The sequence below is a fragment of the Gopherus flavomarginatus genome, chromosome 4, assembly GCF_025201925.1.
Source record: "Gopherus flavomarginatus isolate rGopFla2 chromosome 4, rGopFla2.mat.asm, whole genome shotgun sequence".
Taxonomy (NCBI): Eukaryota; Metazoa; Chordata; order Testudines; family Testudinidae; genus Gopherus; species Gopherus flavomarginatus.
In genome coordinates this window covers 64,115,601-64,132,515 of record NC_066620.1, presented here as the reverse complement: position 1 = coordinate 64,132,515, position 16,915 = coordinate 64,115,601, and the positions used below count along the sequence as shown (strand labels likewise).

At 41.2% G+C, this 16,915-nt stretch overlaps 1 protein-coding gene across 1 annotated transcript in view; it reads left to right on the top strand.

Annotated features, from left to right (window-relative positions):
- GLP1R (glucagon like peptide 1 receptor) overlaps window positions 1-16,915 on the top strand; it is a 98,523-nt gene that overhangs the window by 74,308 nt on the left and 7,300 nt on the right. Inside the window, exons 7-10 of the mRNA XM_050951584.1 lie at window positions 1,258-1,417; window positions 9,955-10,015; window positions 14,904-14,973; window positions 15,749-15,837. Coding sequence (XP_050807541.1) covers window positions 1,258-1,417; window positions 9,955-10,015; window positions 14,904-14,973; window positions 15,749-15,837 — 380 coding nt within the window. The remainder of the gene's footprint in view (window positions 1-1,257; window positions 1,418-9,954; window positions 10,016-14,903; window positions 14,974-15,748; window positions 15,838-16,915) is intronic.

The following is a 16,915-nucleotide window of genomic DNA, read 5'->3' as shown; positions in this document are numbered from 1 at the left end:
GTCCAGCCAATCAGATGACCCAGTGAGCTGGTCATTCTTGGGTTACTGTATAGTCCTGCTAACTATGGTGATTTGATTTGAATGTGAGTCCAAACCTGGGAGGAGCTAAAGTAACATGTCACTTCATCTTTAGTCTGAATATAGAAAGTATGTAAATATTCTGTGATGATACTAAAACCAGAGAACTGCTTTCTCTCCCTCTTGAGAGCTGATATATAAAATATAACCAAGTTGTGGGAGACAGTGATTTGGAAATTAAAAGGGAGTAGATACTTACCGGCTGTGATTCTAGGTCATATGCAGGAGGTTAAAGGCACTGGAAAATGGAAGAATTAGGAAGAATTTTTAATCTCTCTTTGAGCACTGTGATAGGAACCTTAGGCATTTTTTACCTTCCACTGAACAGGGATCACCTGTTGGGACCAGACGGGTGCATCCCACATGATGATCAGTTTCTTGTGATTTGTAACATGCAGACATTGGGGTGCACCGACAAGCTGATATAAAATCATAAATGTGAAGATTGGCAATGACCTCCTGGATTGTCAGTCAGTCCCTTCCTTCAAGCAGGGAGGGCTGAGTACTTCTGCGTAGTGTGTAAACAGTGCTGTGTAGTTCAGATTTGTTTCATGATTTGATGGGCAAGTGAATTCGTTAATTGTATTTGTTTGGATTCCTGAACAGTTGTAAAATTCAGAGAAATGGCCAAGAGGGTTTTGCAGTCAGATACGATGCATCAGGACAATACTGCTCTGGTATCACACATCACTTGCTTTTGAAGAATTGGCAGCATTATGGCATCAACTGCGTATTTTGGAATAGTGGAGTTCTTATCTGTAGAATATAGTATCTGTGGACCTGAAATTTTTCAGTGACTGATTTCAGTAACTAGAGACAACCTTGTAGCTACTCTTCTCTTCCCTTCTCCTTATACTGTACTGGCAAACTACCACGTAAGGTATACACAGGGGAATATTCAGAACAGTAGATGTGTAAAGAAACAAGGGTAAATGTTTTTATACAGTTCTCTGCTTTGGAATTCACATGCTGTGTTTTTGAAGTACAGTAGCTGACCCTTTGTTATCCCAGTGGTTAGGTGTGATCCATTTAGTCAAGATATTTTTTGACTAGGAAGAGGGATGTACAGTTAATTCTGTTCTTCTCTTCATGTTACTGGAACTTCTGGGGATTTTTTTGTCTGTCTCCTTTTTTCACCATCCCGCTACATTCACTGACCTTTATTTTCTGCTCTCTCAGGAGTCACTCAGCTGCCGCCTGGTTTTTGTGATGATGCAGTATTGTGTGGCTGCAAACTACTACTGGCTGTTGGTGGAAGGCATGTACCTGTACACACTGCTGGTCCTGTCAGTCTTTTCTGAACAGAGAATTTTTCGGCTTTATCTCTGCATTGGCTGGGGTATGTCAGTCTCTTGTTTTCTTTCTCATATTATCTACTGGTTGCTGAGTGCATTTGCCTACACGGTCACTGTGGTGACTACCCTATCTCATGCTTTGGGACAGGTGAAATAAGAAAAGCTGTCTGTCTACACATATCTCTTCTGTAACTGTTGAATTCAAATCCTGCTTCCCATTCCTTTTCTGTTCCTAATATCTGACCTAATGCTTTAAAATCCTTTATAGATATTACACTGTTTTAGTTTCTTATATGAGAGCCTTTAGCTGAAAACAATGGCTATGCATAAATCTCGTAAATTCATACATTAGGCTTCATGGGACATATATATAACTCCATGAACTCACCGAGACCCTGCAAAATTTACTAACACTCGCAAACTTCTATAAACTGGATGACAGATGCACAATGTTTTATCACTGTATGTTAGTTTCTTGACGTGAAAGACCTGTATGCTATATAACTGTAACAAGATGGAACAGGGCAATCAAGAATAGCCCTCATGTCAAGCATCTCGCTTTACATAACAGCTGTTTGTCATCTGAAGACAGCAGCACCTCCAGGAGGAAATGCTCGCCACTCCTAGATGAAAGCGAGTGGATTTCCTTGTATGTACAACACAGGGTTATAGCTCATGCAATCAACATCTGTGTGGAATATTATTGGGGCTGCTAAATGAAGGTAATGATAGGTCAGCTCTACTGTATGGGTGGAACAAGTGGTTATCTTCTGGAAAGTAATGGAATGTTCAGTGACTATTGTGCGTGTGCATGAGCAAGATTAGGGGTTGTGATGAGCTGGGTAAGTGTCAGTCCCTTGAGCCCGAGCTGTCTGTAGTAGAAATGCTAAAGCTCTGAATCTTTCACTCTCCAGCTAAGCTTCTCTTTGTTAAACTAAATAGATTGAGCTCCTTGTGTCTGGCACTGGTAAGGTCTGTTTTCTAATTCTTTAACCATTCCTGTGGCTCTTCTATGAACCCTCTCCAATTTATCAATAGTTTTAATTGTGTTACATAGGAACAAAGGACCGGAAGGGATCTCCTGTGTCCCTGAGTCCAGTCCAGTCCTTTGCTATCACAAGCAGCCCCATCGTGTACTCCTGTTCATAAATTTATCAAGCTCCATCTTAAAACTAATTAGATTGTTTGCTCCCACAACTGCTGCTGGAAGACTGCGTTCTTTCCCATTTTCTGTATTTGCCTTCTGTGAATATGCTAGTCAATGTGTTGACTGGTGAGATTCATATAAATGATCCATTGCAAAATACTAACTGACCTGTATTTAATACACAGTGATATATGAAAGGTGAAAGAGTTCTGGTGTGTTAATGGGAATAAATAAATATGAGGAATAACAAATCTCTGCTGGAATGTGCTAGCCAAAACAGTGCTGCTGTATCCCTTTCTTTACCATCTTATATAGCGTGCATAGCAACAGAACCTACATGCTGTGTAATCATTATTAAAATCATACATAGCTCATATCCTATGAGCAGTCCTGCCCCTTATAAAACTTATAAGGCATCCAACTCACCAGGAAGCAAAACAGAACAGAAATAAAAACAAAATTATATTCTTCAAAAATGCCAAAAATCTGTATAAGAAATAGTGGGGCGGGGTGTGTGTGGAAGGGAGAGTATTTTGACTGAAAAAAGTCTGCTTGCATTTCAGCCTCTGGCAAGAACAAAAGATGAAAATGATGAAGAAAAATGACACAGTCCTGTTTGTTCTCCCTCATCTTTCAAGTTTTACTACTGTCAATTTATTTAATTTTTGATTTTGTGAAAATGACTGGCAGTGCCAGAGTTTGGCATTCAATGTCTAGGCATCATCCACACTTCCTGCCAGCACTGTTGACTCCTAACCTGCAGAGTCCCTTACTATTCCAACCCTGGGTACTTGTACAAAGCATTGCCAATGCACCTTCATTCTCAAATATAGCAGCCTCTACTGCTCCTATCCTGGAAAGTGCCCTCAGAAGTGTTCATAACTCGTTCCTATGTCAGGCTTAATGATTGTGAATGTAACTACTGGCAAAATGAAGCAAGAATAGATTTTCTTCCTGTCTCTCTGCCTTGTGCATTATTCTTTCTTCATGAATATGTAACCCTGGTTCAGATCTCTTTATGCCATGAATGCTCAGAAGATCTTCTGAGTAGACTGAGTTTTCTCAATGTAATGTTCATGTTTGCTCCAATGAGACAAGATGTTCCTGTTCTAGGTGAAAGAGTCCTGTAGCTTGACATAGTTTATCAGTTGTTAAAAGATCACCCTAGCAACAGAGAGGAACTAGTGGATTAAAAACAAAAAAAATAGAAGTGATGTGTGTTCAGTTGCTAGTGCCTCATGTCATCCATCAAACAATGGGAAGTTATGGACATGGGTCATGGACATGCAAAGGCCTTGAGGACAAGGATCTCAAAGGTTGCCATTATCTAGCAGTACAGTACACATTGCATATGATAAATCACACCTGATTAAAGCTGAACCAAAAAACAAGCACCTGCTGTTTTTTACCAGAGCTGGTTGAATAATTTCTTGACCTCCACTAATTTTTTCACCACTCGCCATTGTTAGATGAATGTTTTTACATCAAATTTTGGTTTGTTGTGAAAATTTGTTTATTAACTACTTCTCCCTTTTTTTAGTTGTAATTATAATTGAGCCACGTGATTAGTCACAGAAGTCTCGCGGTATTGTTTCTGCTTCCTGGTTGGATAACACTAATTTTTCTGTGTGTGAGCTTCTCCCAGACATCCACATGAACAGAACCATTGGAGAGTTTATGAGCAACCACTGAATCCAGCTCACTGGTTTTGTGCCCCTGAATGTTTGCAAATACTCTTTTTTGCACTATTTGCTCTGCTGTAGTTCTTGTGCTTGGCAAGTGCTGTGCATGAAGTCACAGAACAAATAAGAGCTAAATAGGCTGGGCCAAATTCACCCTCATGTATATGAAGATAAAGGAATTTACACCCTAGATAAATTTGACTGGCACTTTAGGGGCCTGATCCTCAGCTAGTGTAAATTGTTGTAGTGGATCTGGCCCAGATTTTAGGCCTAAATGCAGAGCTTTGTTAAAATTTGTCATAAGCTGGACAGCAGCAGCTAACAAATGCACATTGTTCCCAGAGATGTACTGACATGAGTCAGTGATGATGATTTGAAACCCATGCAATTTCTGGGTGATAATACAAAGAGGTGGTGGTTAAAATAAAACTACCATGTTTGTTCAGTTTCTGTTCAAAATGTAGGGGGTGAAAATGCTTTCCAAATGGGGTGAAAAAAAACAATCTCAGTGGGGTGTTTCTCTGTTGTGCCTCTTGGCAAGGTTAATAAATAACAGGCTGTAAAATGCTAAATTACAAAATATTTTAAAAGAATTTTCCAAGTGCATGTTAGCAAAAGGTTAATAATTGATGGTTGTTATTGTTACTATTATTATTTATTACAGTGTGCTCCAGTCACATCAATGCAGATTTGAGTTTATTTTTCTTTGGCTGTTGAAATAAGTAATTGATTTTTAAAAATTCTATTCAGTTTATTATTATAAAACAAATACCCATATAGCAAAACTGGAAAAAATGTAAAACCTTTCCTGAATGATGTAAGTAAAATAATGCAAGGCAAATTTTCACCCCATTTCACAAATCAGGAGTCATTTATGTGAACATCACTTTTATATTCACAAGATTTCACAAGAATCACTGGATTTTTTTGTCAGGAATCTCCATTTTATTTATTTATTTATTTATGGCTACATCCTTGTAGAAAATAGTGGGAAAAGTGAAATACGTGGAGAAGGCAGTGTTATATTTTTGCTTGTTTCCATCAATTATTATTGTTTATATTACCTTAGCACCAAGGAGCTCTAGTCATGGACCAGAACCCCATTGTGCTAGGTGCTGTACAAACTCAGAACAAAAAGACAGTCCTGACCCCAATGGGCTTACAGTTTGAATTGTGCAAAACATTTTGTGATTTCACACATGCATGCATGTAATGTACTGTGCATGCTAGGTAAACCAAAGCCCACATCTTCCCCTTGTCACTACCATGTGCAAAGCTGCTAGAAAAATTACACTGTATCCAGAACAGACGCAGTAGCAACAACAAAAGAACTCTCTTATGGGCCATAATGGGCAAATGACGAGGCAGGTAGATGAGTTACTCCCTTCAGTCTAGAAGGCAGCACAGCTGTAGCTAAGCAGAATATTGGCTCAGAAGCAACAGGCTCATTTGCAGTGGAAAAGAGAATGTTGTTGCTATTTATTTCTGATGCCGCCCACAATGAGCTGAATGCTCCACAGACATAAGAGCCCCAAAGCGCTCTTGCTCCACCAGAGACAAAACAAACATGGAATGCAGGGGGAAAGGAACACCAAATGTAAAGTGGTTAAGGTGATGGTGACACATTGGTATTTTTTGTTTGTTTTTTGTTTCTTAAAGTACATAGATTATTCCTAGTTACAGCATTCAGGGCAGCAAGACTTGTTCTTGTAATCCAAGTCTGAGAGAGCAGACACTGAACCCAAGTCACCCCGACTAACTACATCAGCACTGTATAAAATAGTCTATGAGAACAGCAGATTACACTTCAACCCATCCATACGCCCACCAGCAGTTACTGGAACAGGGAACATTTTACATTCAGAAGAGGAGGAAAATGATGATGCCCGAGCAACATCCCACAATTGCTATGTGCAGGGAGAATGACATAATGAGGCAATTAGCAGGACTAAAGACTAACAGGAATATATTAATAAAAAGCCAAAGAGATTCTCTGAGCTCCTGCAGCGATTTTACACCCAGCTGTGCTCACAGCAGAGAAGCTGCCATTCAGAAAAGTTGACAACAGAAACCTACTCCAAGGAAGAAAGAACTGCAGGAAGGAAGCTATCAGCGTCTAAAGCCAGATTGCAAGAAAGATGGGTTTGGAAGAGATCCAGGAAGAACACTTTGAAAGAAAGTCTTATTTAGACTCAGTGTAGCAATTAGATATGTTTATTCCATTAGCTATTTCCTTTTAAACTTGCTTCTTCAAGTAAAAGACTTTGTTAAAACCAGGGATATCAAGAGCCTTATTAAAAATACTGCAGCATTCTACGCTAGTGGCCTCAAGCCCTGCAGTTGCAAGCTGCTGCATTTTAGACCATTACTCTTGTTGCTTCAAACTTTCCAAACAGATTAGTGGCTTTAGACACACTGCAGTTGTCTCTCTCTAAATCCCCTGGTTGACTTTGAAACTCTCAGCCACTTTTTTTCCCTCTACACAGAGTAATTGCAAACTTTTTATATCAGAAGGGCCTTTATTGTAGATTAAGGGCACGGCTACACTGAAAAGCCTGCCTTGGCCAGGGATAAGGTACGATGGCAGAACTGCATGTGGAGCCCAGGCATAGAATAGCTGGGGTGGGTGGGAATGTCAGGCTGAAAGTGCATTGGTGGAACTGTGTGTAAGAAGTTTTCCTAGCTTACAGCGCTTAGCACAATGGCACCTGCTTCATTACTGGGGTTCCTAGGCTATATGGTAATATAAATAAATAATACTCAACCCAGTGTTATAAAACCCTCAGTTTCATGAGCACCAAATTGATGGAAACAGTTCAGAAAGAAAAATTAACTGTGTCAAATGTGATTCAAATTATGAGGTCTATTTTTGGAGAAAAACTTTTGGGTCTGTAGCAATGCAGATGTAAAGTGTAACTATGAATCTAATAAAAGATACCATTGATCTTGTTATCTCCTTTTTAATATAATTTGCAGTCATCTTATCCTGTGGCTGCCACTTAAAAAGTCATAACATTAGAGATACCATACTTTTTCCTCTGAACTGAGAATAGATAGTTGGTAAACGTTGACTTACTTCCATGGTGTACTATGATGCATGTAATCTTAGAAATGTGTGGCTAGAATTAAAGATCTGCAACTTCTAGATCTCTGATTCCAATGAACATACTGAGGAAAAGGAGAGGGAGAAAAAGCTGTGTTCCCTTTGCTAATACATTGCCAAGCCATGAACTCACTTTGACATCGTTTCATAGTCTAGCCAAACCACTATACGTACACCAAAATACATTGTGGGTTTGTTTCTAAATCATGTGAAGTTAAGGTTTCCCTCCTATGAACATGCACTCTTGGTACATTAAACAAAAGTTACCCTAGACTGAGTCCTTGAGCAAACCACACATGCTTGGGGCGTGTCTAGACTAACAGTCACAATCATGTAAATTAACTCAAGATAATTAGCAATCAAGACCAGGATCACAAACTCTTCTCCAGGCAAAGCCTTTGTGATCTTTGAAAACGAATTCATTTAGGAGATGCTGGAGACATTACTGTTTTTCTGTGCTATAAATCACAAGAGAAACACTGCTTCAGATTAAACAGTCCATTGTAAACCGGATTTATGTGGATTAAGTAATATCGTGGGGACATACCCTGACCAGGACATTAGAACAATAAGAGACTCTATCCCTCATAGCCCTGTTACACCGAGAGTCTGTCCTAGATTATATACTGAGCCAGCACCTCCTGGAACAGAACTTTTGAAGTTTGGTCAGTGCTGCATATGTATATCCAAGCAGTACAGACAATATCAGTTAAAACTCATAAATTTCCACAATACTGTCAAATCTCAGGGCCTTGGATTAAAGTGCAGTGACATGGGACATGACTGATGTAGCAGCACTGGATAGCAACTGGAAGGAGGAGGAGGAGATGCCAATCACCATGTTACCTTTAATTAATTGAGTACTTTCTAATCAGAATACTGAAGTGGTTCAGTCATGACAGGCTTTGTCCTGCTTGGCCCTTTTAAAATATATCACTAATAATTTGAATCTCACCAAATAAAAAAATCAAGTAATGCAATTAAATATGGAGAGATTTCTGATGTATCCAGGCTATGGAGATCTCCACAAATCATAGCACTTATCACTCTAAACATCTGTTCCTTTACTGAAATATATCTTGTTCTCTCAGAGTGTTCATGTTTCATCTTGTAAATTTCATATTAGGGTGACTTTTAATCCAGCCTTAATTCTCTGTAAAGTCAAGAAGGGAAAAATTCAAAGACTAATTTAATAGCTTCCATGCATCAAAGACTCATTTGGGATTGAAAGTGATCTGCAGTGGGTCGCGTAAGCCACTTCCTAGGTATCCTAGCACAACTGGGGGCTTGTCTACCTGGCCCTGCAGTTCGGACAGTGGGGGTGTTAATTGCATCGCATCCTAGCGTGCGTCATTGTAACTTCCCTATATGAATGCTGTGGGTGCAAAATAACAGGTACCTAACTTACATTAATGCAGTCCTGTTTGACAACGACTATGTTAATGCAAACCAGGTACCTTGAGTTTGTGCCCACAGCGTCCATAAGGGGAAGTTACAGGGCAGCATTTTAGTGCACTCTGTAATTCACCCCCCGTCGTCTAAGAGGTGCTCTGCAGTCCAAACTGGGGGGCCACATAGACCGTTCTCACTAGCCCATCCTTACAGATGCCCGCACAATCTCAGGATTGAATACCTCCAGTGATGGTGATTCGGCAACCTCCCCCTGGCTGGCTCACTCCATTGTCCTTATGATTACTCTAGTTATAGAAAGCTTCAGAAAGTTTCCTTGCTGCTGCTGCTGCTGCTTGTTACTTCTCATTCCGTCCTTACTGACAAGGGAGGGTAACTGACCCTTTGTATCTTTGTAACACTCCGCTCTCCTGGTGGCTGGGAAAGAATACAGTACAACACAACTGAAAGTTATTGCAGCATAATTCACATTGCAGATACTGTTTTGAGATTTCCAGACCACTGCGAATCATAACACTGTTTTTACTCTTCCCCACCACCACCTTTAAATACACTCCATGGATTATACACCGCCTTACTTGGCACTAATATGGGTAAAGAACCTGAAAGGGTGTGCAAGGAGGGACAGATTCACAGAGAAATTATGGAAATGTGACACCTTGTTCATTCTTGGGACAGTGTTTCATCCCTCTTTGTCTGATGAAACATTTTCCCCCTTTGCATTGTTTCTGGACATTTCCAGCACTATCAGTTGACAGATGCACTTTTTAAGTGTATATTTAAATGTGAGTAAATGTAATGCAAGTGAAAGGCGTGGGATTGATGGCCTTGAGTCTGTATAACAGCACTGCAAGCTTCCCCCAGAAAACACCTCCCACTCTGTATTCACTCTGACTTAGTTGGAGCTCCCGAATTTGGTCTCCGGGGCCTATTCAATGAAAGCTGCCAACAGGAGCTCCAATTAGTGCCAATTTTGGAGGTGGTTTTTGTCACACAAACACCTGTCCAGTCGGAACTAGACTGATCCCCCTAACTCATTTTATATAAACCACTAAATAGCTGCATGATGGTAACTTAGCAGCATTGCTGACCTGGAACAGTGATGGATAGGTACACTGGATAGGTGCTGCAAACCTGTCACTGGCTAATTATGTTGCTCTTAGTCATATGAGGTTTTAGTCCTTCCTGCTTTTCCTTGTTTCTGATTGTCAGTATCTATCTTGTCTCCTCTCTTCTCAGGTGTACCAATGCTGTTTGTTATCCCCTGGGGAATTGTCAAGTACCTTTATGAAGATGAGGGGTTGGTTCAATTCTAATATCTAGCTGATATTTCATTTGTGGAGTGTTTTGTGTTGGGGGGGTCATTTTTGGTTTGATTTGATTGTTTTGGCAATGGCTGATGTGCTGAAATCCCATGTAGTTGCTTATGTTGTGTATGAAGCCCTTGCATAACATTTCTGAAAGACACACAAGCTCATTCCTGGTCAGAATTTTCCATATGTCTGTCTATTCCTCTGCAGGTCAAAGAGAGGTACATTTGTATCTGTTTTTCAGCAGGTACAATATCCATTGTAGAGGTCGTCATACCTAATCAGACTATCTTTGATAGTCTGCCTCTGGCAATAGCCTCTCCAGGATGCTTCAGAGGAAGGCCAAAACCTCCCACAAAGTTCTTCTCTGTGTTATTCCTTCCTGACCCCTGTAGTGATCAGCTTATGCCCTGCAGCAGAGATCTGATTATCCATTCTTGTCTTAGCTTCCATTATTCAGTCCATTATAAAATACAGCCATGTTGTCTGTCTGGCTGCCCTTGCATTGCAGAGAATTGCACAGGTTGACTACATTGCATAAGGAAATGCTGTAGAACTTGAAATACTTGTTTTCTGTTAACTTTCACCATAGCTGCTGATTTGAAAAATCAGTGACATCATTTAATTTTACCAAAGTTTATTTCTAGCAACAGGCTAGTAGCAGCTTTGCTCTAATAGGGACTGGCTGGGAGCATGGAAATAATTTGATGCATGGCCAATGTCCTTTGCGCTGATAAACAGTTATACACTATTTATTTTTAATTCTGCCTACCACCTTTTGGGCCCTGTTGCCACTCAGTGTACCTTCCCCGCTGCACCTTCCTAGAAAACCTTGTTTAAACACAGTCCTTTCCTAGGCAGGTACCAATACAGTGTGAAAATTCACTGTAGTTGGGCCCAACATTGTATCGACTCTCCACTTGACCGAGTATTCAAGGGATGGGATATCAAGAATCAGTTTTTATTTGTCTTTCATATTACAAAATGGTTTGCTCAAGTCACCTCTAACTCTTCTCATTTCCAGGCTAAAATAATCCTAGGGTTTTCTGACTGTTCTGTCCAGGTCTGGCTCAACTGTATTCTGTAATAAGAATGATCTGTTGCAAGTTTTATCCAAATGATTAGTATAACTTTACAAGGCCGCCCGGGGGAGGAGGATGGGGGAGTGGGGCAATTTGCCCTGGGCCCCGCAGGGGCCCCCATGAGAATATAGTATTTTATAGTATTGCAACTTTTTTTTTATGGAAGGGGCCCCTGAAATTGCTTTGCCCCAGGCTCCCTGAACCCTCTGGGCAGATCTGTAGCTTTAAAGAGCTTGAACAGCCTAACTTTCTATTGGTGTGGAAAATGTATTCAAAGTGCTCTCCCTCAGCTTTCTGCATTATGCAATACTCAGAGCTGACTTATGATTTCTATTAAAGAAAACTGTTGCTGGCTGCCTTCAGCAGACCCTAAAAGGGGCAATTTTGCATCTTATTAGGTTTTCTAAATCTTGTATAAATATTTGTAAAATACTGTAATAAATCACCGTGTGCAGTTTCCTCTCTGAAGGGCAAGATTTCTGTGCCTCAGGCCGCAAGATGGCATTTGTTAGTGCGTCTAGGGATATCTTTCATGCCATTTGCCATAGTGCTGCCACTGTGGATGTGCAGAAGGCTGTAAATTTCATTTGTGACTCAACTATCTCCCCAGTTATGAGGCATAACTAGAAATAAATAAGGTCAGGGCTACAATGGCTCAATATTCTAGGCAATCCTGAGAATGTAACCACTCAGAATAAAGGATTGTAGCCTGCAAGGACAGATCTACTTGCAAACTGTCTCCTTCCCGCCTGACTAGCATTGCCACAATTATGGCTACAACTGTGAAGTTCCCCTAAAAACTGCCATTCATTAAAAATAACTGATCTATTAAAAGAAGACATTTTCAGCTCCCCTGTTTTTTAAAATCTATCTCTGTTTTTGTGGGTCCAGTTTTATGTGGGTGGAAGTGAACACAGGTTATGTTTCTTAATTATAGGAGTGCACCCACAAATCTAGTCCTTACATTCATCCCATACTCCCACATCTGCACCATCAGTTAATTGCGGATGCAAAATGCAGGGACTGGGTTGCAGCTTTTTTAAAAATCAGACTGTTCAGTTGCACCAAACCAAGACAGAAGTGCACTGAAGATTTTTTTTTTTTAAAGGAATACAAACTTGAGAGACACAAGCAGAGTTTTTGCAGTGGTATTCGGTTAGTTGGATCACTTCCCCACTAGGGACCAAATGCTGTGAGTTGCTAAACATGGCCTGAGAGGCTGTGAGCATACTCAGTTGCCAGTGAATAGATCGAAGTCACGATAGATGTTGATGTTTCTATTACTGTAACATCTCCAGAAAGTACAAATAGACAAGGAATCACATACAGATGTCAGTTTTATTTTCTGGACACTTTAATTGTGCTGGTACGCTAATTGCATTGTAATGGCATTTTAATTGCATAAATCTGTATAAATTTAAAAATAGTTAAAGCTGATCTGTGCTGTGGAAAACAATTTAATGTACGTATAAATGTAGCAGTTAATATAAAGAACCATATCTCAGTCTTTGTCACTACTAGGAACCTTAAAAATTCTGTTTCTACTGCAGCTAATCAAGAGAAATTAAAACTCTGCTTCCAGCCATGCCTGTTATCCAGCATGTCTCAGAAGTATCCACATAAAATTAATTTTAAAGGCTACGTGAAGTTGGTTCCCGCTCACACATGCCAATGAAGTGGTTCTCCTGTTAACCTAGTTCCAGTTAAGCTGCACTGACTATTCTCAAAATACACACTTGCTATTCATCAGTGGCTAAAGTACTGTAGAACAGGGTCTGGTGGTAGAACCGAGAGGCTGAAAAAATATATTTGTTGTGTGCACCAAAATGAAATATAGTTGAAAAACAGCAGAGATCTGCCAGATACAGACATTTGTGATGCTACAAGCTTAGCTGCTTCACTTTTCTATGTGGTATTTTAATGTCTCCATCACTGTGACATCTAGGTGCAACTGCATATCTTATGGTTTGCTAGGATCTCCAGGGTTAAAGTTGAAGCTAGCTTTCCCATTACATGTCTCCTTTTCTTGCCCCCACTAATACCATCCAAAATGTAATTGGCATATTCTTGTGCCAGGGATAAATGAAGTGGCTAATGCAGGGTGAATAGATTACTATAGTTTTTGGCAGATGAGACTTGAAAAGAAGTCAAGTGTAAAATCTATTGGGAAATTTTTTTTACTCTCTTTATGGCTTGTCATATATCAGAAACAGTGTGGTGTAGAAACACCTTGTTTTAATCTGTTGGGTTTGATAAGAATTGGTGCCTTTTAATAATGTTGATTGGTTTGATAGATTAATAAAATTATGAACTCCAGTTTATGAAAATGTTAGGAATCCTGCATGCTACTTGCTCATAACTTTCTCTTGAAAATTTCTTTGGGACTGAAACCAACATATATATTGAAAGAACTGGATATGCCCTTTGTCCTGCTCTCCATTAAATAGCCCAGGTTGTAGTGAGTAGACAGGTGCTTTTTAAATATAGATGCTTAATCTTAACACTGGGGGTAGTGAGAGAGAGACTGGAAATCTGACCAATGAAACACAGTTCCCTTCTATAGCAGCAGTTCTCAAACATTTTAGCAACCCAAGCACCCACTTTTTTATTTATTTTTTTTCAGAGACCCCCCACAAGCCCTGCCCCCCCTCAGCCCCAGGCCCTGCCCCCACTCCATCCCTTCCACAGGATCCACCGCCACCCCACCTCTTCACACCCCCTGCTCACTCCATCCCCCCTCCCTCCATTGCTTATTCTCCCCCACCCTCACTCACTTTCACTAGGGTGGGGCAGGGGGTTGGGGTGCAGAAGGGTGTGCAGGCACGGGAGGGGGTGTGGGCTCTGGGAGGGAGTTTGGATGCAGGAAGGAGTTTGGGTTGGGGCAGGGGGTTGGGGAGTGGGCTCCAGCCAGGCGGCGCTTACCTCGGGCGGCTCCTGAAAGTGACCGGCACATCTACCTGGCAGCGGCTCCTAGGAGGGGAAGTCGGGGTCTCCGCTCACTGCTCCTGCCTGCAGGCACCGCCCTTGCAGCTCCCTTTGGCTGCAGTTCCCAGCCAATAGGAGCTGTGGAGCTGGAGCTTGGGGTGCCAGAGACCCTCTACCCCACTCCTGGCACTTCCCTCCCCGGAGCTGCAGAGATGCGCCAGCCACTTCTGGGAGCCATGAGGAGCCCTGCCTTAGCCCTGCTGCACCGTTGGACTTTTAGCGCCTAAAATCTCCATTTGGCTTCAGTAGCCTCTGGGAGATAGACGAAGGAGGAGGAGAAAGGAGCTGAGGGAGGGAGAGGAGTTGATCAGTGGGACCCGCGGACCCCTGTTGGAGATACACTGTTGTATAGGATATTCATAAACAGCCAAGTAACAAGAAGACTTTACTTTGACACTTTTAAGATTTAATTTTTTTAAAGAAAAGTGTTGAATGGAAAGATGAGGGTAGTTACCATGCAGCAAAATATTTGATTTTTAACAAATTCCTGCTCAGCCAGATGACACATTTGGACCATGGATTCAATGCTGTAAATCTTCACAAAGATAGAAAATTAAGTAGGAGGATTAGTCATCAGAGTGCAAGAGAGACAGGCTAACAGCATCTAGCTGAGTGCTGTAATGTAGCGTGAGGCATTCAGATGTTTCTAAGAACCACAAATAGCTGCATCTGTTTCCATGTCATCATGATGTGCCTTTCTGGTATCTAGTTCTCATCATCTGCATTGCTGAGACATGTGATGAGAGAGAAGAGACTTCATGCATATTCTTAGCTTTTTGTTTTGTGTTTAACCTCCCTGCTGCCTCCCCAGTTGCTGGACCAGAAACCAAAACATGAATTACTGGCTGATCATCAGACTGCCCATTCTAATCGCCATTGGGGTGAGTGACCAGGAGCAGATACAGGGATCCAGTATACATGTAATAAGACAAATGGAGAGACCGGAGCATTCAATGCTGGAGGATACGCTTTTGCTAACAAAGCTACTATGCAGCAGCTCTTCTCTTCACATGTAATAATGGGGAGGAAACTATAAGGAGGGTTTGGGAGCCAAAGATGAGAGACTGCATGGTGGGATGGGTTAATTGTAGAGACAAAATGTGAGAGTCAGTATGAAAGATGTATGGGTGATGCCCACTGGCCACTGTCCTATAGGAAAACTGAGGAGTTCCTGGTCCTCATTTCAGTTCAGAAACATGATCATGTGAAACCAATTCTGTTTCTGGCTGAAAACACAGTGCCAGACCACTTGGCTGAAGCAAAATGACAAATTCCATTGTATTTTAGAAAAATGCCAGATTCCTCAATCAGAATTGTGGAGATCACAGGGCACGAATTGGAATGAATAAGAGAGTTTATACCACTTAGAACTCCTGATTTCAGCTGTCTGCAGACTCAGGCAGACATCACTTCTTTGATTTATGCTCAGCTTACGTATTAAAGGTGAACTATCCAATTGTAAAAGCTAGAAACAGATTCTGGAGCATGGTTCTGTGGCAAGAGCTGAATTCCGTAGCAAATTCTGCAGCTGCAGAATCGTGGAATACACAGGACCCTGTCTATAGACACCTTAACACTGCGTATGTTCATTCATATGTCTTGTCTTACACATATATTTCCTGATAACAATGTCAGCTACTTCTTTCTTTTCTCCAGGTGAATTTCCTGATCTTTATCAGAGTTATATGCATCATCATTTCCAAGCTGCAAGCAAATCTGATGTGCAAAACTGACACAAAATGCAGGTAAGTTATTTGGTGAGCTAGCACTTGCTGTGCTTTTTGAAAAGGGAGAGACAAGCGGGAGTGGAGTGCCATAGGAGGTTATAGATTTCAGGCACTGGGTGGCATGTAGAAGGCATTGCACGTAACTATGATAGTCCAGATCAACTGACCACAGATGAAGCCTACAGGTGGGTACAGAGCTTGTGGTAAGCCTTCCCTATCAATGCCTTTGTTGTACCTGCTGTATGGATTAAACGGAGGACTTAGTCTTCTGCGGCTGTCAATCTAGAACCTACCATGAGCACTGAAAAAAAAATCCATTTGGCAATTATTTTTAAGAAACATAGAGAAAAACACAGTTGTCCTTGTTTCCATCACTTCTCTTACTTTCCCTCTCCACTAGTTACTGTGCCCTCTTATCATGACCTATGTGTCCTCAGTTTTCTGAGCATATTTATGTGACTTTTTGTCTAGTACAGTATGTGAGGCTTACTGCGTGAGTTTAATTTTTACCTTGCAGACTTCTTTACATGTGGACTGTTTGTGGCTCACCTGGACAGCTGTTTACACCACCAACATTCATGGGCATATTCTTCAGCCCTTGGTTTCTGTGTCTTTGGGGCTTTAAGATCCTTCCCCCAGATTAATCTTGGGAGGCACACAAACTTGTCCCACCTAATGATGTGCATATCATGATACTGCATTGGTGCATGACAGCTTGGGTCATCACAATACCTTGTGACCCACTGTTGTCATGTTTTGGTGGAACAGTATGATGTCTTGATGCAGCATCATGACGCTCTATTCAAGGGCCCAAAACAAGGGCCCAGCCCCCCACTAGTCTGGATTTGCCCTGATATGTCACAGACACCTTAATAGTAAAACCCTCAACTCCACTTAGAGAGGACTCTCTAAACATTGATATGATGAGTGGCTAAGTCTAGGACCAAGAGAACATTAAAGACCTTGCCCTTTCTAATCACATTTTGTTCTCTCTGTTATAACAGTTCACCATAGCAATCGTTAATCTCCTTCTGTGCTGCCAGCCTGTCTTTGCACGTGAAATCATGGCTGTCTAATGGGTATTTGGTGCTCAGCT